Source organism: Arachis hypogaea, chromosome 11 (genome assembly GCF_003086295.3).
Source record: "Arachis hypogaea cultivar Tifrunner chromosome 11, arahy.Tifrunner.gnm2.J5K5, whole genome shotgun sequence".
NCBI classification, from domain to species: domain Eukaryota; kingdom Viridiplantae; phylum Streptophyta; class Magnoliopsida; order Fabales; family Fabaceae; genus Arachis; species Arachis hypogaea.
In genome coordinates, this window is record NC_092046.1 from 136,711,402 (window position 1) to 136,739,332 (window position 27,931).

General features: G+C 35.8%; 1 protein-coding gene and 1 non-coding gene across 2 annotated transcripts; one reads left to right on the plus strand and one right to left on the minus strand.

Moving 5' to 3' along the window:
* Positions 1–14,237: 14,237 nt before the first annotated feature.
* Positions 14,238–14,345, minus strand: LOC112724485 (small nucleolar RNA R71). The gene has a single exon (XR_003163646.1). It is a non-coding gene; the product is annotated as a small nucleolar RNA R71 (small nucleolar RNA).
* Positions 14,346–24,827: 10,482 nt separating this feature from the next.
* LOC112722842 (acyl-CoA--sterol O-acyltransferase 1) lies at positions 24,828–26,165 on the plus strand. Its single transcript, XM_025774020.3, has one exon. The coding sequence runs from the start codon at positions 24,989–24,991 to the stop codon at positions 26,060–26,062; it is 1,074 nt and encodes a 357-aa protein (XP_025629805.1). The 5' UTR covers positions 24,828–24,988; the 3' UTR covers positions 26,063–26,165.
* The last annotated feature ends 1,766 nt before the right edge of the window (positions 26,166–27,931 follow it).

Here is a 27,931-nt window from a genome sequence, read left to right on the forward strand (position 1 = left end):
TATATTTTAAGTTTTTTTTTTAAATTTAATTAAATTATTTACTCATTGAATTTAGTCTAACAAAAAAAAACGCCGTATATATATATATATATATATATATATATATATATATATATATATATATATATATATATATATTGCAGGTGGCGAAGAGTCGACATCGAGGTGCCAAACCTTCCCGTCGATGTGAGCTCTTGGGGAAGATCAGCCTGTTATCCTTAGAGTAACTTTTATCCGTTGAGCGACGGCCCTTCCACTCGGCACCGTCGGATCACTAAGGCCGACTTTCGTCCCTGCTCGACGGGTGGGTCTTGCAGTCAAGCTCCCTTCTGCCTTTGCACTCGAGGGTCGGATGTGGATCATCCAAGGCACATTAGCATGGCGTACTTCTCCTGTTCGAACCGGGGTTTGAAACCAAACTTCTCCTCAGGAGGATAGATGGGGCGATTCAGGTGAGATCCAATGTAGATCTAACTTTCTATTCACTCGTGTGGGATCTGGGCGGTCCGGATCCTTTACATATATATATATTGCAGGTGGCGAAGAGTCGACATCGAGGTGCCAAACCTTCCCGTCGATGTGAGCTCTTGGGGAAGATCAGCCTGTTATCCCTAGAGTAACTTTTATCCGTTGAGCGACGGCCCTTCCACTCGGCACCGTCGGATCACTAAGGCCGACTTTCGTCCCTGCTCGACGGGTGGGTCTTGCAGTCAAGCTCCCTTCTGCCTTTGCACTCGAGGGTCGGATGTGGATCATCCAAGGCACATTAGCATGGCGTACTTCTCCTGTTCGAACCGGGGTTTGAAACCAAACTTCTCCTCAGGAGGATAGATGGGGCGATTCAGGTGAGATCCAATGTAGATCTAACTTTCTATTCACTCGTGTGGGATCTGGGCGGTCCGGATCCTTTACATGTAAGACCTATTGCTCATGCAATTTGGGATCCTCATTTTGGTCAACCGGCTGTAGAAGCTTTTACTCGTGGGGTGCTCTTGGTCCAGTGAATATTGCCTATTCTGGTGTTTATCAGTGGTGGTATACAATCGGTTTACGTACTAATGGGGATCTTTATAAGGTTTTGATCCTTTTGTTCCGGGGGGAATAGCCTCTCATCATATTGTAGCAGGGACATTGGGCATATTGGCGGGCCTTTTCCATCTTAGTGTACGTCCACCCCAACGTCTATACAAAGAATTGCGTATGGAAAATATTGAAACCGTCCTCTATATATATATATATCAACTAACTTCAAAAAAATTAATTACAAAAACATATAAATACAAAAATGTAGTAACAATGTAAGAAACACATAAAAGAATAACATTAAGTCTTAGCTAAAATATTGATAGACTTTTTTTTTTAAATACTCTTAGCTTAAATTATTTTTAACTTGTACATTATTCTTAAATAAATCCATAAGTACTATTAATTTTTATTGCAAAAGTATAAGGGACCAACTAGTGGTGCTGTCAACTAGAAAAAAAATTAAATTTAAAATAACACCCAAAAAAGTTACCCTAATTTTACTTTTCGTCACATTTACAAATAAAAAAACAGCCACATAAACTTTTTTCACTCTCACTCTCTCCATACCTACAGCCACCAAGTACGTACCACTTGCACTGCTGCACATGCCGCTGGCCAACCTTCCACCACTGGCCGCCGCAACTCACCCACTCGACGAGCCGCAACGCGCACTTGTTTGGAAGCGGAAGAAGGATGAGGACAAGCCACCGCGATGCCGCCACAGATCAGGGACCGAGACTGCCCATTGTGAACTCCAATGTAGCCGTCCTCTGCACCACCGACCATCACACATCATCCACCACGAAGCCATGATGCCACACTCAGTCGAAACCGAAAGAAGATTGTGCATCACGCACCGAGACGTCGCCTCATACCAGCAACTGAGACCGCCACACATCTGTCCTAGATGTGCTCCGTCGCACTCTGCGCTCCCTTGCGAATGAAGCGATGCCACTCCACATCCAAATGCACCAAGGTCTTCTGGCCGCATTGTTCTTCTTCTTCATAGTTTTGGATGATTCTTTTTATTAGTTTTGGATGTTTCTTTTTTCTAAGTTTCAAACGTTTCTTTTACTTATATTTTAGGTGTTTTTTTTATTATTATTTTGGATGATTTTTTAAATAGTTTTAGATGTTTCTTTTCTCAGATTTTGGATGTCTTTTTTCTAATATTTTATTAGATGTCTTGTTTTGTTAGGTTTTAGAATTTTAAGAAGATTTTGGATATCTCGATTTTGTAAGGTTTTGAATATTTCTTTTTGTTACGGTTCAGATGTTTCTTTTTATTAGAAATTTGTAAAATAATTTTGAAATTTTTAAAATGAATTTTAGAATTTTTAAAATAATTTTTTTTAAATATTTTTTGAAATTTTAAAATAATTTTATAATGATTTTAGATGTTTGTTATTTTTTTATGTTTCTTTCTCCTAAGTATCAGATGTTTCTTTTTCTTATATTTTAGATTTTTTATTTTGGATAATTTTTTAATAGTTTTAGATATTCTTTTTCTAATATTTTGTTGGATGTCTCGTTTTATTAGGTTTTAGAATTTTAAAAAGATTTTGGATGTCTCATTTTTGTTAGGTTTTGGATGTTTCTTTTTGTTATATTTTAAATTTTCTTTTTATTAGTAATTTTTAAAATGATTTTGGAATTTTTAAAATATCACCTTACTATTTTGGATAATTAGTAGTAGAGTTAACTTAATTAGCATAGGTTGTTATAGGTAGATAAACATTGATAAAGTGTTGTATATATAGTTGTAATAACACCTCATTAAGTGATTTTTACCATTCAGTCACTAACCAAAAGAGTCTCTCTCTCATTTTTGTTTCTCTTTCTTACTTCCATCACGCACATAACTTCAAAGCTCTTTTCATGGTGTGGTGAGCCTTTTTTCCTATTTCTTCTTCTCCTTCCTTCGCTCAACTCACATGATAGAGTTTGATGAGAGTGTGTCGTCTCCATATTTTTCTTTGGTGCGAGACAATGACTCCGATCAACGAGTAGGCAAAGGAAAGAATTTGATTTGTACATTTCTCTGGTGACTCCATGACAGATCCAACGTTGAGGGATGGTGGCTTCTCTGGATTTGATGTTCATACTCTTGCTCAATTACTCTAGTATGAATTTTTCCAATCCTTTTAGTGTGTTTTTCTTCACCATAGGAAAACCCTAGGGACTCTGATTATTTTTGAGAAATTGGACACTAAGAACTACAATGAATGATCAAGAGCAATGTTAATTGCGTTGAAGACTAAGAATAAGCTTGGCTTTGTGGATGACACACGCCCTCAAGGTGCCAGCTCCACCAATCTTCATCCCAACAGTTCATCTAGCAACTCAGGAGGTAACATTTTCATTTTGTCAATGAGCACACATATTTCTTATCTGCTGACAATGAAATTTCTTTTTTCAAATTAATGGATCATGGAGACGGGAACCACTGATCATGTCACTCACACATTATCTAACTTTGCCAGTTATAGACATATCAAGCCAATTTTAGTTAAACTGCCTAATGGCTCTCAAATCATAACCCAAATCATTGGCACCATTTTTTTTTACCAAAGATTTATTTTTAACGAATGTCTTGTATACATCATCATTCAATTTTAACATCATTTCTGTTTCATAATTAACTAAAAATTTGCACTGTAAGTATTCTATAACTGACTCAAGGTGTGAGATTCAGAGCTTTAGTACCAGGAAGATGATTGACTTAGCTAAAGTGGATTAAGGTCCTTACATGATCAAACTGTCTACAAATTAGGAATTGGTTCCATTTCCAATTCAAGTAATATCACACATTGCTAGAATAAGCATGATACATGCATTAGATAATAAAGAAGACATATGGTATTTTAGACTAAGTTACATACCACATGATAGAATACATAGCATTCAAAAGTTGAATCCATTCATTCATTGTAAAAATACTATCACACCATGTGATTCTTGTCATTTTTCTAGACAAAAGAAGTTACCTTTTTCGAAAGTGTTACAAAAATAGATTGTAGTTTTGATCTCATACATGTCGATATATGGGGTCCTATTGCCACTCCTTCTATACATGGATATAAATACTTTCTTGCTATTGTGGATGAGAAAAGTATATTTATCTAGTTATTTTTCATGGAACTCAAATCCAAGGCAGCAACTCTTTTACATAATTTTGTCAATTTCATTCAAACACAAATCAACAAAATAATTAAATGCATTAGAAGTGATAATGGGTCTGAATTTAGACTAAAAATCTTTTTTGATTTAAAAGGAATACAATACCGAACTAGTTGTGTTGAGACTTCACAACAAAATGGAGTTATGGAGAAGAAGTATCAAACCATTCTCAACACAACTAGAGTTCTCATATTCCAATCGAATATTCTAAAACTTTTTTGGCACTTTGTTTTCAGCCATGTACATCTCGTCAATCGGGTACCTAACAAAAAATTAAATGAAAAATCTTCTTTTTAAATTTTATTTAATGAACCTCCTGATTTGGAAAACTTGAAAACTATTTGGTTATCTTGCATATACTACTATTTTAATTGCAAATAAAAGAAAGTTGGATAGTAGAACTAAAAAATATATTTTCTTAGAATTTAAATCAGGGACCAAATGATACATTCTATTTGATTTAAATTCTAAAGAAATCTTCATTTCAAGAAATGTCCAATTTTATGAAAAATTTCTATACAAACAACAAGTTGATATTTCTAACTCTCACAATCACATACCCACAATACCTTCTCATGTCACCAATTATGATATATTCACAATTGATTCTGATTTACATCATTCCATTCATAATCAACCACCTATACATAGCGCCACATCACATTCACAAACACAAAATGGTACACAATTCATTACATCACAAAATGCACAGGTCACTAATTCTTACCACTCCGTTTGGTTTGTGTGTATGTCAGGTCAAGACATAAACACAGTGGAACGTGTCTCTTGTTTGGTTTGTAAGACACAAAAAATGAAAGACATGATTACACACAGGGATACACATAATACACGTATTTCATGTCTCAATGAAATGATGAGACACAGACAAAGAGTGATGGACACTGATCTGAATTATTTTTTTACTAATTTACCCTTATTAAAATTTCAACTTCTAGGCTATTTCTTCTACCTTTGACAAAACCTAACAAGTCTCAAAATCTTTTGTGGAACTTCCTCATTGCCGGCTACTTTTGTGGAGCTTCTTTATCCTTTTTTCTGTTCTTGAAAACTCCACTGAAAGTTTGAGATTATGCTATATTTCTCTATTATTATCTCAAGTTTTCAACTTTTGTCTTCCCTTGCTCTGTTACCATGAACTTTAATACATTTTGTTTTGAAAAAATAGTGGTGTGTGAATAGAGGAACAACTAATATTGCTAGACTGTGAATCAAATAAGGGAATAGAAGTATTGTGAATGCTGAATTTTGTTTTGGGATTAAAGCGGGATGATGAGCGAATTAGAAGTATCGTGGGCTTTATTGTTGTTTAGTTAATATTTATAGCTATTATCTGACTATTGTAAGGGTTGGTATGAGGAATATTAACTAAACTCAATAATATTTGTCATGGTCTGGTTGCCTTTCTTGTATTTTCAAACAGCAAGGAAGCTATTTATGTTGTACGCGGGGCAAGCAATTTTGGAACGTATTGTTTTATGAAAAGCACATAGTTTAGGTTTCTTTCATCTTTACCAAGAGAATTTATGAGTTTCTAATTAAAACTGCATTAGATTTGAATTTTAAGTTATTTTTTATGAATTTGAAAGTTTTGAGATATTAATGAGAAAATTCAGAGGCTTTTATATAAGTATGGAATTCGTTGTGGGCCATGGATATTTTATTTTGTGGAGTTGGAAGTTTAAATAATTGAATTCAAGTTTTTAATTTTGTTTTTTATAATTTAGAGTATTAGTTTGTGGAAAAAGTCTTTGATGGTAACTGTAGGGTAGTAGATATTAAACTTCTTAGATGTCGGTTTGATTCCAGCCTACTTTAGTGTTGCTAGCTCTGCTTCTTTTGGATTTGTTATGGTCACTATATAAAGCTTATTTGAATGTTTTGGTGCTGGATATTTATTATTATTTATTTTTATATATTTACTTTTTATTGTTTGTTAGGAAGTGATGATGGATCATTCCGAGCAAATTAAACTATGTGTTGGATATTACTGGATTATGAGAATGCAATTTGACACGTTAATGTTATTTTTTTAGTTACTTTATATATGTATATGAGGAATAAAATGCAGAGTCATTCTTCGATTGGTCGAAGAGTGAACACATTGCCATTAAGACGAGATACATTAGATAATATCATTGGGACGGGTGGAGGTAAAAATTGCATATAGGAGTTTAGAATGAATTTGAATGCATTTGCCAATTTGTGTGAATTGCCACAAGTTCAGGGTGGGTTGGACGAAGATGGTCATGTTGGCATAGGCGAGCAAGTAGCTACTTTCTTAATCATATTAGCTCACCATACCAGAAATCGCAGCGTACATGTTAGGTTCTATAGGTATGGTGAAACTATAAGTAGGTATTTTCACAAGGTATTGTGTTCGATTTTGCGTGTTCAAAGTATATTATTTGCAACGGCAGATTCTGTACCGAAATATTGTGTAGATCCCAGAAGGAAATGGTTTAAGGTAGGTCTTGTATATAGCTCAAATTTTTGCTGGTCAAGTTTATCTAGTGTGTAATAACTATTTTTTTTAACATTTGATAAGGTTGTCTAAGAGCATTAGATAGAACTTACATAGATGTCACGGTCCCGAAGAATGATAAATCTAGATATCGGATAAGGAAATCTAGAATATCCACAAATGTCTTAGGAGTTTGCAATCGGAATATGAGTTTACAATGTATTTCTTTTTTTTTTTCCATCCTTCTGTTTTAGGGTCTTATTATTTAGTGGATGCTGGCTATACCAATGGTAGAGTTTTTTATTTCCTTATAGAAATGTTCGCTATCATGTGAATGAGTGGGTTCAAGGTCACCGTGCACCATAAAATCGTCTAGAGTTATTTGAAAAGAAGCACTCTTCAGCTAGGAATGTGATTGAGAGTGCTTTGGATTGCTTAAGAAATGATGGGCAATTCTACAAAGTCCGTCGTTCTACCCTATTAAGATTCAAGCCACATTATTATCGCTTATTGTTTGTTACAAAATATTATTCGTATGAACATGGATGTTGATTCCGAAGAAGATGCTACTCTTTTACTGGAACAGATACCCAAAGGAGATGATACTTTAGTTGATGAAGCCGATATAATTGATGTTGTGGAAAGTAGCCACGAGCAGACTCAATAGCGTGAGGATCTAGCAACCAAAATGTGGGAAATATAGAGAGGAGAACGTGGCACATAGAGTTTTTATCTTTGCTAGTTTTACTATGTATGCAATTGTCCTAGGCTATTATTATATTTGAATTCATTTGAGTTTTTTCCCTTGTGGCATATGTATTTGCCAATTCGGTTTGATGACTTGTATTCTAATTAAAGATACAACTAGACAAGGGTTTGTTTTAATTATTTCAAAAGATGTTAAACGTCTATAATTTTATTGAAAATGTTGAAGTATGTTGATATTGTGCTGGTAATTATTTATTTTAATAGTCCTACCCCATATGTAAGTAGTACTTTTCTGCTGTAAACATGTTAGTAGGTATTAGTTTGCTGTGAGTAATAATTTGCTGTAAATCTGCTATTAAGTTGATGAAAATTCTACTATAATTGTGCTAGTAAATTTGTTGTCATTGTCATAGCAATTCTTGTGTAATCCTGAAAATAATTCTACTATATGGTGCTCTTTTTTGTTATTGTTCATATAGATTATCTAGCAGCAAATGGCCTCCACACATGCCAGTGGACTGAACAAAAAACTGAACAATTTGTGGTCCTAATGGAAGAATTGATTGTTGAAGGCAAGGGGGCCGATACTGGTCAATTTAAACCAGGGGAATTTCAAAAGCTAGCAGATAAGATGAATGAAAAGTTTCTTGGATGTGGTCTCACTGTGAAGCACATTAGAAATAAACGCAAGCGCTTGAAAGAAAAACATATGTATGTGGCTGATATGTTGGGTCGTAGTGGCTTTGGATGGAATTCTCAAAAGATGTGTGTTGAAGTGGTTAGTAAATAAGTTTTGGAAGCTTGGGGAAATGTGTGTTTTTTTGCACTTTTAATCATTGTTCTTACAAGTACATTTTAATTTTCACGTAAGTGTACGTATATGCATTTGTTAATGTATACTCTGTTATATGGTATAGGGTCACAATGTGATGCTTTACACTCCAGGCAAGCCATTTTTGTTGTTTGAACATCTTGGGAACATTTTCGGCAAGGATAAAGCTACCGGTCTTGAAGCATGCAGTGGAAAAGATGCTGAAGAAGATGTCACTCTGGGCTCTACATTTGCTGCAGCCACAGCTGGTGGCTTAGGTTTGGACAAAGAGGATGTTGACATGGAGAATTTAGCAGCTGCTGACAGCGAATTACCCAAATACTTTTTCAACCTCTTTTGCTTCATCAAGTGAGATAAATCAAGGACGTCAAACTGCAACTAAAAAAAGCAATGATGCTGCAATCCTATCAAACTTGGCTAAAAATTTTAAGGCTATGGTTCAGGATCAAGGAAAGCATGTGCAAGCACTAGCCAATGTAATGTCTGGGGTTAATGAGCAAGTGAATCTTGGCCGAACGTTGAAGAGTCTTGATTTTGACACAATAGAAATCGTGCAAATTGCAAAGAAATTTGTGCAGAATCCATAATTGAAGGCAACCTTTTGGAGTTTAGACGAGAAAAAGGCAGCATTCGCATGAGATATTATGGACAAATTTTAGCTATTGTCGGTGTAGTTGGTCTTAGTTGTTAACTTATTAGGGTATATTGGTAAACTTACTAGAGTCTTTTGATAAACTTATTAGACTTCTCAGTGCTATGTTATTTTTTGTTATGTTATACAAATAAAGTGCACTTGCTATATTGTAATTCTTTTCTCTATTGATTTTCTGCTATTATACAACTAAGTTATCCATCATATAAATTTCAATTGTATTGTGCAATTTTACACTTAAAATTGTGCATTCCTGTAAAATTCTATTGAATTCTGCTTAATCTATGTTAATTTTCTGCACTTAAGTACAGTTGAATTTTAATTGTGCAGTGTAATTTTGAATAACAAAATTGTGCACTTCTGCGAAATTCGAATCAAATTTTGCTTTCTAAAATAATGCACTTCCTGTGTTGTTTCCTACATGATGTTTACAGCTTGAGTTCTTAATTCCTATACTTACATATTTGTGCAAAGCAAACAAAATATACTCCAAATACTATTAGCTGAAAACAAACAACAAGCCAAAATAAATTTCAAAGAAATCACTTTTCATTCAATTTTCAATTCATACAATTTCATTACAAGTAAAGGATCCAACAAACAATTGTGTATTCCCTAAAACTATACCAATAGAACTCTTATGCTATTGTTTGTCATAATTCATTGTACAAATACAATGCCAAATAACAAAAAAAAAATACAACTTTAAAGGTTTATGAATATCCCAAGAGCCATCACAAGTTGGGATCAAAATAATATTCTTCGGTATTGGGATCAAAAGTTGCATTTGTATCAAGCCCTTGAACATTAGATCCATGACCAAGTTCTGTTTGGGCATAACAACCAATTATTTGCATCTTATAAGCCAAAGGCAACCATTTCTGTTGCTATTCATCAGTGCTTGATCCTTTGATAGCAGGCACAAACGTTCCCTACACAAGAATTTCAATAACAAAACTTTAGTAGAAGCACAATATGCTTTGATCTTACAATACACACTGTATTCCTTTGAAATTCCTACTTCAGCACTGCACACTAGTACTACTCATCAAAAAATTTTCTAAATGCAAGCACAAGAAGAAACTGAAGTATACCCAATGAAGATCCGTAAAGGCAGGTTGATCCACAAAGAACCCTAGTGATGAGCGGATAATTTATACGCTTTTTGGCATTATTTTTAGTATGTTTTTAGTAGGATCTAGTTACTTTTAGGGATGTTTTTATTAGTTTTTATGTTAAATTCACATTTCTGGACTTTACTATGAGTTTGTGTGTTTTTCTGTGATTTCAGGTATTTTCTGGCTGAAATTGAGGGACTTGAGCAAAAATCAGATTCAGAGGTTAAAGAAGGACTGCTGATGCTGTTGGATTCTGATCTCCCTGCACTCAAAGTGGATTTTCTGGAGCTACAGAACTTCAAATGGCGCGCTTTCAATTGTGTTGGAAAGTAGACGTCCAGAGCTTTCCAGCAATATATAATAGTTCATACTTTCCCTGAGTTTAAATGACGCAAAAAGGGCGTTGAACGCCAGTTCTACGCTGCAGTCTGGAGTTAAACGCCAGAAACACATCACGAACCAGAGTTGAACGCCAAAAACACGTTACAACTTGGCGTTCAACTCCAGAAGAAGCCTCTGCACGTGTAAACTTCAAGCTCAGCCCAAGCACACACCAAGTGGGCCCCGGAAGTGGATTTATGCATCAATTACTTACTTCTGTAAACCCTAGTAACTAGTTTAGTATAAATAGGACTTTTTACTATTGTATTTACATCTTTTGTACATCTTTGGAATCATCTTTGGATTATCTTTTGATCCTTTGATCACGTCGGGGGCTGGCCATTCGGCCATGCCTGGACCTTCATCACTTATGTATTTTCAACGGTAGAGTTTCTACACACCATAGATTAAGGTGTGGAGCTCTGCTGTTCCTCATGATTTAATGCAAAGTACTACTGTTTTTCTATTCAATTCAACTTATTCCGCTTCTAAGATATCCATTCGTTCCCAAGAACATGATGAATGTGATGATTATGTGACGCTCATCATCATTCTCACTTATGAACGCGTGCCTGACAAACAATTCCGTTCTACATGCAAACAAGCTAGAATGAATATCTCTTAGATATCTAATACAGAGGACCGAGTCCGAGATATTAGAATCTTCGTGGTATAAGTTAGAACCCATGGATGGCCATTCCTGAGATCCGGAAAGTCTAAACCTTGTCTGTGGTATTCCGAGTAGGATCTAGGAAGGGATGGTTGTGACAAACTTCAAACTCGCGAGTGCTGGGCGTAGTGACAGACGCAAAAGGAGGGTGAATCCTATTCCAGTATGATCGAGAACCTCCAGATGATTAGCCGTGCCGTGACAGAGCATTTGGACCATTTTCACAGAGAGGATGGGATGTAGCCATTGACAACGGTGATGCCCTACATAAAGCTTGCCATGGAAAGGAGTAAGACTGATTGGATGAAGACAACAGGAAAGCAGAAGTTCAGAGGAATGAAAGCATCTCTATACGCTTATCTGAAATTCTCACCTATGATATACATAAGTATCTTTATCTTTATTTTCTGTTTATTTATTATTATTATTCGAAAACTCCATAACCATTTAATATCCGCCTGATTGAGATTTACAAGATGACCATAGCTTGCTTCATACCAATAATCTCCGTGGGATCGACCCTTACTCACGTAAGGTTTTATTACTTGGACGACCCAGTGCACTTGCTGGTTAGTTGTGCAAAGTTGTGAAGTTATGTTTGGACCATGGTATTGTGCACCAGTTGTTGGCGCCATTGCCAGGGAGAGAACGAACAACAAATTTTACAACCTCAGAGTAACAATTTCGCATACCAAGTTTTTGGCGCCGTTGCCGGAGATTGTTCGAGTTTGGACAACTGATGGTTCATCGTGTTGCTCAGATTGGGTAATTTTCTTCTTATTTTATTTTCAAAAAGTTTTCAAAAATTTTTCAAAAATATTTTCTTCTTTTTCGTTTTTCCCAATTAATATTCGAAAAAAAAATAACATATATTTTTCTTCAGAATTTTTAAGAATGAATTCTAGTGTTTCATGAAGCATGTTGAAGCCTAGCTGGCTGTAAAGCCATGTCTAAATTCATTTGGATTAAGGCTTCCAAACCATCATCACAAGAGCAAGCTAGTTGTTGCTAATCAAATTTGTTGTTGTATGATTGATTTGTATTCTGAAGCTTAGCTAGCCATTGGCCATGTCTAGTGTTTTAGACCGGAGCTTTCACTGAAAGCTTGGCTGGCTAGTGAGTCATGTTTAATTCCTGGACTGAAGCTTTAGACTAAGAGTGCAAGAGTCCTGGAATTCATATTAAAAATTTTGATATTCTTATTTTTATTTTTCAAATAATTTTCGAACAATACAAAAAAATTTATAAAATCATAAAAATCAAAAATATTTTGTGTTTCTTGTTTAATTCTTGAGTCAAATTTTTAAGTTTGGTGTCAATTGCATTTTTTCTAAAAATTTTTTATGCATTTTTTGAAAATTCATGCATTCATAGTGTTCTTCATGATCTTCAAGTTGTTCTTGGCCAGTCTTCTTGTTTGATCTTCATATTTTCTTGTTTTGTGTCTTTTCTTGTTTTTCATATGCATTCTTGCATTCATAGTGTCTATACATGAAAAATTTCTAAGTTTGGTGTCTTGCATGTTTTCTTTTCTTGAAAATTTTTCAAAAATAAGTTCTTGATGTTCATCTTGACATTCAAAGTGTTCTTGGTGTTCATCTTGACATTCATAGTATTCTTGCATGCATCACATGTTTTGATCCAAAATTTTCATGCATTGAGTCTTTTTCATGTTTTTCTCTTTCATCATTAAAAATTCAAAAATAAAAAAATATCTTTCCCTTTTTCACTCATAAATTTCAAAAATTTGGATTGACTTTTTCAAAAATTTTTAAAATCTAGTTGTTTTTATGAGCCAAATCAAATTTTCAATTTAAAAATCTTATTTTTCAAAAATCAAATCTTTTTCATTTTTTTCTTATTTATTTTCGAAAATTATAAAAATATTTTTCAAAAATATTTTTCTTAATTCTATCTCATAATTTTCGAAAATATTACTAACAATTAATGTGATTGATTCAAAAATGTAAAGTTTGTTACTTGCCTAATAAGAAAGGTTCAATCTTTAAATTTTAAAATCAAATCTTTTTATTTCTTGTTAGTCAAGTAATCAACTTTAATTTTCAAAATCAAATCTTTTTAATTTTCTTTTCAAATCTTTTTCAAATTAATATTTCAATCATATCTTTTTCAAATTCAATTTCAAAATCTTTTCTAACTTCTTATCTTTTTAAAAATTGATTTTCAAATCTTATCTTTTTGTTTCAATCATATCTTTTTAAATTTCAATCATATCTTTTTCAAAAATAAATTTCAAAACTTTTTCAATCAATCTTATCTTTTCCAAAACCACCTAACTAATTTTCCTCTCTAATTTTCGAAAATTATCCCCCTCCTTTTTCAAAATTCTTTTAATTAACTAATTGTTTCAAATTTTGATTTTAATTTTATTCCCCCTTTAATTTTCGAAAATCACTAACTCTTTTTCAAAAATTATTTTCGAAAACTTCTCTCTCTCATCTTATTCTATTTATTTATTCATTTACTAACACTTCTCTTCATCTCAAATCACTGCTCCTATCCTCACCCTTGTGTTTGGATTATCTATTCTTCTTCACTCTTATTCCCTTTCTTCTTCTACTAACAACAAGGGAACCGCTATACTGTGGTAAAAAGGATCCCTATTATTATTTTTTTGTTCCCTTCTTTTTCATATGAGCAGGAGCAAGGACAAGAACATTCTTGTTGAAGTAGACCCTGAACCTGAAAGGACTCTAAAAAGGAAACTAAGAGAAGTTAAAATACAGCAATCCAGAGACAACCTTACAGAAATTTTTGAAAAGGAAGAGGAGATGGCAGCCGAAAATAATAATAATGCAAGGAAGATGCTTGGTGACTTTACTGCACCAAATTCCAATTCACATGGAAGAAGCATCTCCATCCCTACCATTGGAGCAAACAATTTTGAGCTGAAACCTCAATTAGTTTCTCTGATGCAGCAGAACTGCAAGTTTCATGGACTTCCATCTGAAGATCCTTTTCAGTTCTTAACTGAATTCTTGCAGATCTGTGATACTGTTAAGACCGATGGGGTTGATCCCGAGGTCTACAGGCTTATGCTTTTCCCATTTGCTGTAAGAGACAGAGCTAGAATATGGTTGGACTCTCAACCTAAAGATAGCCTGAACTCTTGGGATAAGCTGGTCACGACTTTCTTAGCCAAGTTCTTTCCTCCTCAAAAGCTTAGTAAGCTTAGAGTGGATGTTCAAACCTTCAGACAGAAAGAAGGTGAATCCCTCTATGAAGCTTGGGAGAGATACAAGCAACTGACCAAAAAGTGTCCTTCTGACATGCTTTCAGAATGGACCATCCTGGATATATTCTATGATGGTCTGTCTGAATTAGCTAAGATGTCATTGGATACTTCTGCAGGTGGATCCATTCACCTAAAGAAAACGCCTGCAGAAGCTCAAGAACTTATTGACATGGTTGCTAACAACCAGTTTATGTACACTTCTAAGAGGAATCCTGTGAGTAATGGTACGCCTCAGAAGAAGGAAGTTCTTGAAATTGATACTATGAATGCCATATTGGCTCAGAACAAACTATTGGCAGGTCAATATGATTTCTCAGAGTTTGAATGGAATGCAAGCTGCATCCAACAGTACTCAAGAGGCATCTTCTGAAGAAGAAGCTTATGATCCTGAGAACCCTGCAATTGCAGAGGTAAATTACATTGGTGAATCTTATGGAAACACCTATAACCCCTCATGGAGAAATCACCAAAATTTCTCATGGAAGGATCAACAAAAGCCTCAACAAGGCTTTAATAATGGTGGAAGAAACAGGTTTAACAATAGTAAACCTTTTTCATCATCCACTCAGCAACAGACAGAGAATTCTGAGCAGAATCCATCTAGCTTAGCAAATTTAGTCTCTGATTTATCTAAGGCCACTCTGAGTTTTATGAATAAAACAAGGTCCTCCATTAGAAATTTGGAGGCACAAGTGGGCCATCTGAGTAAGAAAATCACTGAGACTCCTCCTAGTACTCTCCCAAGCAATACAGAAGAGAATCCAAAGAGAGAGTGTAAGGCCATTGATATAACCATCATGGCCGAATCCAAGGAGGAAGGGGAGGACGTGAATCCCAAGGAGGAAGACCTCCTGGGACGTCCAGTGATCAACAAGGAGTTTCCCTTTGAGGAACCAAAGGAATCTGAGGCTCATTTAGAGACCATAGAGATTCCATTGAACCTCCTTATGCCCTTCATGAGCTCTGATGAGTACTCTTCTTCTGAAGAGAATGAGGATGTTACTGAAGAGCAAGTTGCCAAGTTCCTTGGTGCAATCATGAAGCTAAATGCCAATTTATTTGGTAATGAGACTTGGGGAGATGAACCTCCCCTGTTCACCAATGAACTAAATGCATTGGATCAACTGAAACTGCCTCAGAAGAAATAGGATCCTGAAAAGTTCCTAATACCTTGTACCATAGGCACTATGACCTTTGAGAAGGCTCTATGTGACCTGGGGTCAGGAATAAACCTCATGCCACTCTTTGTAATGGAAAAACTGAGAATCTTTGAGGTACAAGCTGCTAGAATCTCATTAGAGATGGTAGACAATTCCAGAAAATAGGCTTATGGACAAGTAGAGGACATGTTAGTAAAGGTTGAAGGCCTTTACATCCCTGCTGATTTCATAATCCTAGATACTGGGAAGGATGAGGATGAATCCATCATCCTTGGAAGACCCTTCCTAGCCACAGCAAGATCTATGATTGATGTTGACAGAGGTGAACTAGTCATTCAATTGAATGAGGACTCCCTTGTGTTTAAAGCTCAAGTCATCCTTCTGTAAACATGGAAAAGAGGCACAGTAAGCTTCTCTCAAAATAGAGTCATACAGAGCCCCCACAATCAAACTCTAAGTTTGGTGTTGGGAAGACTCAACAATGCTCTGAACATCTGTGAGGCTCCATGAGAGCCCTCTGTCAAGCTATTGACATTAAAGAAGCACTTGTTGGGAGACAACCCAATTTTTATTTATCTAATTTTATTTTTATTTTTATTGTTCTTCCATGTTTTATTAGGTTCATGATCATGTGGAGTCACAAAATAAATCAAAAAATTAAAAACAGAATCAAAAATAGCAGAAAAAAAATCACACCCTGGAGGAAGGACTTATTGGCATTTAAACGCCAGTAAGGAGCATCTGGCCGGCGTTCAACGCCAGAACAGAGCATGGAGCTGGCGCTGAATGCCAGAAACAAGCATGGAGCTGGCGTTCAACGCCAAAAATATGCTGCATATGGGCGTCGAATGCCCAGAACAAGCATCACTTCGGCGTTTAAACGCCAGAAATGCATGCAAAGGCATTTTACATGCCTAATTGGTGCAGGGATGTAAATCCTTGACACCTCAGGATCTGTGGACCCCACAGAATCCCCACATACCTCCACTCACCTTCCCTCCTCATAATCCTATATCTCTCTTCCCCATCACCCCTTCACGACTCACATCCATTTCTTCTTCTTCTATTCTTTCTTCTTTTGCTCGAGGGCGAGCAACATTCTAAGTTTGGTGTGGTAAAAGCATAGTTCTTTTTTGTTTTTCCATAACCATTGATGGCACCTAAGGCCAGAGAAACCTCTAGAAAGAGGAAAGGGAAGACAAAAGCTTCCATCAAGGGTCTATAGCTCAGTGGTAGAACATTTGACTGCAAATCAAGAGATCCCTGAGATACCTCAGGGGATATATTTTCCTCCACATAATTATTGGGAGCAACTAAGGATAGGAGCACCAAAAGCACTCCACATCCTCCATGAAATTAGAGAAGATCAAAGAGCAATGAGGGAGGAGCAACAAAGACAAGGAAGAGACATAGAAGAGCTCAAGGACATCATTGGTTCCTCAAGAAGAAAACGCCACCATCACTAAGGTGGACTCATTCCTTGTTCTTACATTCTCTGTTTTTCATTTTCTTATGTTAAGTGCTTATCTATGTTTGTGTCTTCACTATATGATCATTAGTATTTAAGTGTCTATGCCTTAAAGTAGTGAATATGAATCCATCACCTCTCTTAAATGAAAAATGTTTTAATTCAAAAGAACAAGAAGTACATGAGTTTCGAATTTATCCTTGAACTTAGTTTAATTATTTTGATGTGGTGACAACACTTTTTATTTTCTGAATGAATGCTTGAACAGTGCATATGTCTTTTGAATTTGATGTTTAAGAATGTTAAATATGTTGGCTCTTGAAAGAATGATGACAAGGAGACATGTTATTTGATAATCTGAAAAATTATAAAAATGATTCTTGAAGCAAGAAAAAGCAGTGAATACAAAAGCTTGCAGAAAAAAATAGAAAATAGTGAAAAAAAATATAGAAGAAAAAGAAAAAAGGCAAGCAGAAAAAGCCAAAAGCTATTAAAACCAAAAGGCAAGAGCAAAAAGCCAATAACCCTTAAAACCAAAAGGCAAGGGTAAATAAAAAGGATCCCAAGGCTTTAAGCATCAATGGATAGGAGGGCCTAAAGGAATAAAATCCTGGCCTAAGCGGCTAAACCAAGCTGTCCCTAACCATGTGCTTGTGGCGTGAAGGTGTCAAGTAAAAACTTGAGACTGAGCGGTTAAAGTCAAGGTCCAAAGCAAAAGAAGAGTGTGCTTAAGAACCTTGGACACCTCTAATTGGGGACTTTAGCAAAGCTGAGTCACAATCTGAAAAGGTTCACCCAATTATGTGTCTGTGGCATTTATGTATCCGGTGGTAATACTGGAAAACAAAGTGCTTAGGGCCATGGCCAAGACTCATAAAGTAGTTGTGTTCAAGAATCAACATACTAAACTAGGAGAATCAATAACACTATCTGAACTCTGAGTTCCTATAGATGCCAATCATTCTGAACTTCAATGGATAAAGTGAGATGCCAAAACTATTCAAGAGGCAAAAAGCTACAAGTCCCGCTCATCTGATTGGAGCTATGTTTCATTGATAGTTTGGAATTTATAGTATATTCTCTTCTTTTTATCCTATTTGATTTTCAGTTGCTTGGGGACAAGCAACAATTTAAGTTTTGTGTTGTGATGAGCGGATAATTTATACGCTTTTTGGCATTGTTTTTAGTATGTTTTTAGTAGGATCTAGTTACTTTTAGGGATGTTTTTATTAGTTTTTATGTTAAATTCACATTTCTGGACTTTACTATGAGTTTGTGTGTTTTTCTGTGATTTCAGGTATTTTCTGGCTGAAATTGAGGGACTTGAGCAAAAATCAGATTCAGAGGTTAAAGAAGGACTGCTGATGCTGTTGGATTCTGATCTCCCTACACTCAAAGTGGATTTTCTGGAGCTACAGAACTTCAAATGGCGCGCTTTCAATTGTGTTGGAAAGTAGACGTCCAGAGCTTTCCAGAAATATATAATAGTTCATACTTTCCCTGAGTTTAAATGACGCAAAAAGGGCGTTGAACGCCAGTTCTACGCTGCAGTCTGGAGTTAAACGCCAGAAACACATCACGAACCAGAGTTGAACGCCAAAAACACGTTACAACTTGGCGTTTAACTCCAGAAGAAGCCTCTGCACGTGTAAACTTCAAGCTCAGCCCAAGCACACACCAAGTGGGCCCCGGAAGTGGATTTATGCATCAATTACTTACTTCTGTAAACCCTAGTAACTAGTTTAGTATAAATAGGACTTTTTACTATTGTATTTACATCTTTTGTACATCTTTGGAATCATCTTTGGATTATCTTTTGATCCTTTGATCACGTCGGGGGCTGGCCATTCGGCCATGCCTGGACCTTCATCACTTATGTATTTTCAACGGTAGAGTTTCTACACACCATAGATTAAGGTGTGGAGCTCTGCTGTTCCTCATGATTTAATGCAAAGTACTACTGTTTTTCTATTCAATTCAACTTATTCCGCTTCTAAGATATCCATTCGTTCCCAAGAACATGATGAATGTGATGATTATGTGACGCTCATCATCATTCTCACTTATGAACGCGTGCCTGACAAACACTTCCGTTCTACATGCAAACAAGCTAGAATGAATATCTCTTAGATATCTAATACAGAGGACCGAGTCCGAGATATTAGAATCTTCGTGGTATAAGTTAGAACCCATGGATGGCCATTCCTGAGATCCGGAAAGTCTAAACCTTGTCTGTGGTATTCCGAGTAGGATCTAGGAAGGGATGGTTGTGACGAACTTCAAACTCGCGAGTGCTGGGCGTAGTGACAGACGCAAAAGGAGGGTGAATCCTATTCCAGTATGATTGAGAACCTCCAGATGATTAGCCGTGCCGTGACAGAGCATTTGGACCATTTTCACAGAGAGGATGGGATGTAGCCATTGACAACGGTGATGCCCTACATAAAGCTTGCCATGGAAAGGAGTAAGACTGATTGGATGAAGACAACAGGAAAGCAGAAGTTCAGAGGAATGAAAGCATCTCTATACGCTTATCTGAAATTCTCACCTATGATATATATAAGTATCTTTATCTTTATTTTCTGTTTATTTATTATTATTATTCGAAAACTCCATAACCATTTAATATCCGCCTGATTGAGATTTACAAGATGACCATAGCTTGCTTCATACCAATAATCTCCGTGGGATCGACCCTTACTCACGTAAGGTTTTATTACTTGGACGACCCAGTGCACTTGCTGGTTAGTTGTGCAAAGTTGTGAAGTTATATTTGGACCATGGTATTGTGCACCAGTTGTTGGCGCCATTGCCAGGGAGAGAACGAACAACAAATTTTACAACCTCAGAGTAACAATTTCGCATACCACTTAGCTTATAAGCTTCCTCCTCCAGAAAAATACAAATTTTAATTCTTTTAGCAAACTATACCACTTCGTCCTCTCCTCTTGTAGCTTTATTCTTTGTTTTTTCTTCCAAGCTTTCTCCTTATGCATTCTTGGAGTCATGCTTATTTGAAATGGGATAAATGTAATATGAGAATAAAATAATTTGACTCAAGTCCTCCAAATTGGAAAAAGCAAACAACCTCCTTTGAACTTTAGTTAAAGGGGGACTAAGACTAAGGTGCACTTTTCCTAGTTTTACTGTGAATGAAGAAAGAAAATTTTCACATTAGATTCGTTCACATAGTTTAGAAAAAAGACAAAGAAGGCATGGAGATAAGTTGAGATGTTGATAACTAAAGAATCCAATAACAAAAGAAAAAGATAAAGTTTGATTCTCTTTAGTACTTTATATATAAAGATAAAGCAATATTTTTACTGTAAAGATTATGAAATCGCTGAATTTAAAAAGATTATTGAAGTTTTATTAGTCTTTAATTTCTAGTTTTTACCATCACATTTGGTCAATGTATATTCCAAAAAAGTTTCATTTGCTTGAAAATATTGAAAAAAAAAATACAAAAAATAATCAGATTGAAACATACACTGTAACAAAAGTCGTTAAAACAGATCCAAAGTAAGCATATTCATTGTCCACACAAACAAATTATCAAACACATTGAATGCATATATGTAAAATGGCTAAAATATATAGAACAAGTTCCAAAAACATACAATTATAATGAATCAACTATGAGAACCAATGTGAAATTATTACCTTTATAACTAATTCACTTCCATTCTCTAAGAAATCATCATATGCTCTGTACAAAGTAACCAAGAAACATTGATATGAATATATATGGTCTTTTTAATCCCAAATCGATGGAAGAACATGGCTTATTTTCATCTTTCCAATTACTATTCTTTTAGTTCTTAATCCACACTTCTATAACACATGCAGTTTCCAGTAAGAGATATAGTTTAAGTTGTAAATATTAGGAATATGTATGGTAGATACCTACTAAACATGGAGGAGACGCTTCTTGGCATTAGCTTCTTCTTCAACGCTAATTCAATACACGGCACTTTTCATTGATGAGCAATGTTCCGTGAACACTCTCTGGTTAACTGAACCTGCAAACACACTTGCAACAATTAAGACGAAGACAAAGAAGAAGAAGGAGGAGGAGGATGAGGCCAACTAGGAAAAAGAGAAATTTTTGGGGGCTTGGTGTGAGAGGGAGAAACCCTCGAATCAATTTGGGGTCTCTGCCTCTCTGGTCCCCTTTTTTTTCTTTAAAATTATTAAATTTTCAATTTAAATTATGAGGGTAAAATAATCATTTTAATTATGTAGTGTTTTTGTGTTTTATTAACCAAACATAATATTAGACATTATACTAATGTCATGTCTATTATATCCAAACATCATACATAAACACAAATATTTTATGTCTATGTTTCAAGTGTCTATGTCTGAATGTCTATGTCTTAGTATATACACAAACCAAACGGAACCTACTAAAGCACTCAGAGAACACACAGTCATGACATTGCACAAAATACACAGATAGCACTAAGGAAAACCACTAAAGAAAGGAGACTACCTTCTTATTTACGTGACTACCACTGCATGTTAATGTCTACCACCTTCACTAAAGCTCAAGTACCAACCACACAGAGGTATCCACTCTCTGAGACAATAGAATATGGTGCTTTTTTACAAAATCACAATTTTGTAATACATCTATCTTTCAACCCTGAACCCAAATCCTATCAAGAGGCTGTAATGCACGAATGTTGGAGAAAAACCATTCAAGAAGAGTTATTGGCACTTGAGAACAATGACACTTGGAATCTGATCGATCTACCAACTAGGAAGAGGTCAATTGGGTGCAAGTGGGTATTCAAGACTAAGTATAACTCAAATGGTATGATTGATGCCATAAAGCTCGATTGGTTGTACAAGGTTACACTCAAAGACCTGGATTCAACTTTCTTGACACTTTTAAGTGGTGGTAAGAATGACCACCCTGCGCATGTTGCTGGCTGTTACGACTAATAGGAATTGGTTTCTGCATCAACTCGATGTTAACATGGCATTTTTACAAGGTGACTTGCCTAAAGAAGTCTACATGTAGGCACCTCCAAGTCTCAATGCTCCATAAAAAAAAGGTTTGCAAGCTGGAGCAATTCTTATATGATTTAAAACAAGTGAGTAGAATGTGGAATTTAAAGCTTAGTGGAGTGTTACACCAGGAAGGCTTCATTCAATTGAAGCACGATTGCTCTTTGTTCACTAAAACCACAACCAAGGGATTCACAACCATCTTGGTATGTATACGTGGATGATCTCATTCTCTCTGAAAATGATATGGATGAAATTAGCAGTGTCAAGAGAGTCTTGGATGCAAAATTCAAAACTAAAGATATCGGACGATTGAAGAACTTTTTAAGGATGGAATTTGCTCACAATTCGAAGAGACTAGCCATTTGCCAACGCAAATATACTCTGGATCTTTTGGAAGAGTTTGGCACGTTGGGAGTCAAGCTGGCAAGCACACCCATGCAACACTCGACAGCCTTTTCCAAAAATTAAGGCACCAAATTAAATGATTCCTTGAGGTATAGACAATCGGTTGGGAGGTTGTTATATCTCACTAACACTCGACTTGACATCTCTTTTGCCGTTAGATGTCTAATCCAATTTTTGGATTGCCCTACTGATCAACACTTCTAAGCAGGTTATCATATTCTTAGGTACTTGAAGAGTGATCCTAGCTATGGCTTATTCTTTTCCAAAGATAATGCTTTGAAGCTTAAGGACTATGTTGACTTAGACTGGGCTACATGCCCAGACACAAGAAGATATGTGACAGATTATTGTTTCTTCTTGGACGAGATTTTGGTGTGCTAGCGCAGTAGGAAACAAACTATACAGTCTTATGTTCTTCATCTGAATCCGGACATCGAGCAATGAGCCAAGCAACCAGAGAAGGATAGTGATTAATGTATCTTCTTAAGGAACTTCAGGTGGAACACAAAACACCTTTTACTCTCTTCTGCGACAATCAGTCTACTTTACACATAATCGCAAACTCTATTTTTTATGAGAAGATGAAACATTTGGAGGTGGACTAACATTTGTTTAAGGATAAAGCCCAAGAATGGGTGGTGAAGTTGCTGCCAATTAAAACTGTCCAGCGCCTGGGACTTTTAAATTTCTATACTCCCAGCTTAAAGGAGGATATCACCTGACTGTTTAGGATAGTTAGTAGTAGAGTTAATTTAATTAGCATAGGTTGTTATAAGCAGTTAAACATTAATAAAGTGTAGTCGTTGTTAGCTTATGTAGTTTGTTATGGTAATTGTATATGTAGCTGTAACGATATCTTATTAAGTGATTTTTGCCATTTACATACTAATCAAAAGTCACTAACTCTTTCTCTCTGATTTCACTCATCTTCTTGCTCTCTCTCATTTTCTTTCCGTTTCTCTTTCTTACTTTCATCATGCACAGAGCTTCAAAGCTCTTTTCATAAAATAAATTTTTAAAACGTCTATAATAATTTTACAATAATTTTAAATATTTATTATTATTTAATTTTAAATTTTTTTATTAAATTTTAAATATTTTTTATGATAATTTAAATTTATGTTCTTTAAAACAAAATACTAGTTTTTTTTTTGTTTACCCAAACGGTATCCTTCAACTCGACAGGTTAAGGACTAATTCGTCGCGGATCTGAACTTCATTTAAGAGTCTGCCGCTGGCCAATAAATTGCTGCATGCACAAGGCAGGATTCGAACTCCCGACACTTACTTAAGCGAACGAGTAAATTGACTACTCGACCAACCCAAATTAGTTAAACAAAATACTAGTTAACTGTAGTGAGTTGCGCATGTTAGCTAGCAGAATTGTGTTAAAAAATATCTAGGGGGCGTGACCATCTTAGTCACCACCCTTGTTTCTTTGTAGTGATAAAAGATTTGGATTCTCTAAATTTTGAATTTTATTTTAGAGGATAAAATATGATTTATTATCATTTATTTTATAAGTAGGACCAAAAAAAATATAAAAAATAATATTTAATGGTGAGAGATTTTACTTTATCCTTTAAAGTAAAATCTAAATTTCAGAGGATCTAAATTCAGTGACAAAAACGTGAATCGAATGCATACGTTATGTATTTTAATGATCTTATATTAAAGCAAAGCACTAGTTAATGTACGACGTTTACAACTACTAATTATTCGAGATTTCTTTTTGTCATTACAATTCGCACTTTTATTTTATAAAATTTTGGTGTTGTTGTTTATTTACTATATTTTATTGGCTAATTATTAATTTAAAAAATATTGATTTTCTAATAATAAAAACTATATATATATAATTTAGAGTAGTATTTGATAAACAAGTAATTGTTTAATCAAGCTCACAACAAAGTATCCAAAAGAATATATTCAAAAGATCAGTCTCATTCTTTTCCCTCAATGGAAAAATCTCAAAATTTTTATATTTTATCCAATTTTTTGTGTACTTTTTCAAAATTTTTATATTTTTTTAGAAATTGTTACATTTTTATTTTTTTGTCTGTTATACTCTTTTATTTATCTTTGTTTTGTTCTTCTTAAAAAGAAAAAAATAAAGAGGAACAGGAATAATAATAAAACTAAACAGACAAAAAACAAAATATAAAAAATACAAAGTTTTTTATCCAAAGGATTTTTTTAGATAAAAATATGTTATTTATTTTAAAATTAATATATTATTATTAAATTTTTTTTATTTATATTAATTTCACAAAATTTTTTTATTTCTACTATTTTTGTGAGACTTGCTTATTTCTACTATTTAAACCTTAGCTTATTATAAAATAGTAAAATACTTAGTCATCCTACATTATTTAAAATTTATTCTACTAAATTGGTCAGACCTATGTCTTAAAAGTTTTGTACCATATGCAGTTGAATATTCAAAACCTCTGGAAGGACGATGCACCCCAAATATCTATAATTTGGCCCTCTTGAATTTAATAGATCCTATTCATGAATGAAAGTTACCGATTTACACTGACAAAAAAACAATAATAGACGGGTACGTTGTATCTCAGCTCAACTGCCAGAATTTATTTTGATAAGCCAAGGAGAAAGGAAATAGCGACCATGATAGAAGGAGAAGTCAACAACTTCATCATGGTATGGATGGTAGCAGCAGCCTCATTTTGCTACAGCCACGCTGTTGGGAAGCTAGTCACGAATGGCGGCAAAGCAAGGCTCGTGGCTCTGTTCCCAGCCATAGTCCTCCTCTTCCTCCTCCCCCTCAGGCTCACCTCCGCCCACCTTGGAGCCCCCTCCACTTTCCTCCTTGGCTGGCTTTCCACCTTCAAGCTCCTCCTCTTTGCCTTCCACAAAGGCCCTCTATCTTCCAATCCCCCCCTCTCTCTCCCTTACTTTCTAATATTAGCTTCCTTCCCCATCACATTCCAACACCTAAAAGATCCAAACCCTCAAACGATTCCGGATCCCCACAACAACAAAACCCGCCAGAGATACCGATTAGGTCTCATGGCTATTCTATCTGCTTGTTTGCTTCCTCTCTACGGCGAAAAGCAAGATAGTTTCTACCCAGTCTTCACTTTGTTATTGATTAGTCTCCACATGTACGTTTCAATGGAGCTTGTTTTCGGACTCGCTTCCGCGGCGGTCACCAAGCTTCTACACATAAAGTTGGATCCTCATTTCGACAAGCCTTATCTGAGTACCTCGCTGCAAGATTTCTGGGGGAGAAGGTGGAACATCATGGTCAACCGTGTGCTGCACCCAACCGTATATGATCCCGTGGTGAGGGTGTCGAGCCACGTGGTGGGGCGGAAGTGGGCCCCATTACCCGCTGTCATGGCAACCTTTGCGGTGTCGGGGCTGATGCATGAGCTTGTGTTCTATAGCTTCAAGCGTGAGAAGCCAAATTCACTGGAGCGGTGGGAACCATCGTGGGACTCTCTGTGCTTCTTCCTCATACATGGGGCTTGTTTGACTATGGAGATTGGGGTCAAGAAGAAACTGGGAGGGAGGTGGCGGGTGCCAAAGGCGGTGTCGTTGCCGCTGACGGTGGCGTTCGTGGTTTCTACTGGGTTGTGGCTATTTGTGCCGGCGCTTGCAAGGTGTGGAGCGTTTGTGAAGGGCAAAAGAGAGTCACTTGCTGTCGTTGACTATGTGAGAACGCTTGCTCTTACATAAATGTTTTCAGGTTTGCATGAACTGAGCAAACATGTTTTTGTTTTTTTGTTGACAAATAAACCATGTTTATTTCAATTCAAGGCAATTGTCGGCTAATTAAGAACACAGTGGGCTGGATATTTTAAGGTAACAGAAGGGAAAATTTCATTTCCAGAATAATAATATTTGAAAAATAATGAAAAATTAGTTAAATAGTAAAAATTATTCTATTTAATATTTATTAATTATTATTTAAAAATTATGTAATTTTAAATATAATAATATATAATTATAAATATTATATATAAATATTAAATTAAATAAGATAATTTTAATTATTATTTCTTTAGTATTATTGTTTTTAGAATTGCAATTTACATCTGCTCTAGATAAATAACAATATGATGAAATAGCAATTAAGTGAGAATCCGACGTTACGAAATAACGTCGATACGCCATAATGGCGCTATCGTTAGGCCAAATGCTAGAAAACGGCACTAAATGCGCTAAACGCTAGAAAACCGCAGCCCCTCAAGGCAGAGATAAAAAGAAAGGGGATTCAGCAAATAAATCCAGAACCAAATCACACTGTCAAATACCTAGTTAATTTAAACATCAGAGTGCCTTACAGGTTGTCCACCAGACCTAATTTCCAACTCATTGAAATCAGGATTTTCGATCTTCTTACTTCCAGTTTGAGATCTTCACATCAGGTATGAATATTTGGTGCCATCTGTAGGGATCTTGTTTTACCTAGAATCATGGCTAAACAATGAATTTATTCGACAATCAACCTGAAAACTCCGCTGAAAGAGCAACATCGTAAAGATGGGCATGAAATTGATGTCACTCCTACCCATGAGGAGGCTCCCCCCAGGTACAAAAACTTGGAAGCCCCTAACCCCGAAGCTCGTAATGCGAAAGCCTGACACTTCACAGGCCTAGGTGAAGATTATCAACATGCCGTGCAAGAAATGCGACATCGGGTACAGGAACTCGAACGCCACTGTCTGAAATTAGAACAACGATTGGTTGGACACTTACAATCCAGGCAATCTCATTCCCAAAGCCATTCGGTCAGGGGAAGAATAGAGTATGATCATGGAATTTCTGAGCAACAACGGGACCCGCAACAGCGGGACCCCAATCGAAGAGACTCGCGATCACCACAACGTCTTGAAAAGAGGTCACCTATACGTCCTGAGTCAGGAAGGTGGGAAATACATGAATCCCTGTCTCCCTAGTCTAAAAGGCGACGGATTCCACCAAGGAGCCTAACTCCTAAAAGGCATAGGAAAACTCGGGAACACGTGATAATGGGACAAACCCCATTTACTTCTCACGACCTCCAAGTACGCCTGCCGAAGCACTTTGACAAGTTCACCGACTTAAAATATGACGGAAAGACAGATCCCCAAGAGCATATTGATGCTTTTGAGGAGTAAGGGATACAATCCGATGTAAAACCTTTTCAGTAACATTGTCAGGACCGGCCATAGCATAGTTTAACACGCTCTCTTCCGGCTCAATCTCTTCATTTGCTGATGTCAAGATTAAATTTTTAGCCCATTTTATCACAAGGAGGACCCAGGCTAAGCACCCGATTTCCTTGCTTGGAGTAGAACAAAGGGTGGGTGAAAGCATCCGAGACTATCTGGACCACTTTAACAAAGCGTTGCTAGAAGTCAATACGCGGACCCCAGAGGTCGTGTACTTATGCTTGATTGCTGGTTTGTTGGAAAGAGACTTCCAAAGGCATCTGACTTCCAAAGATGTAAAATTCATGAAAGAAATTTACCATATTGAGCCAGAATATATGCGAGATGATGACATATCCAAGATGGTTTCAACAAAAAGAAAAAATCCGGCACCATCATCTAACAAGATTAA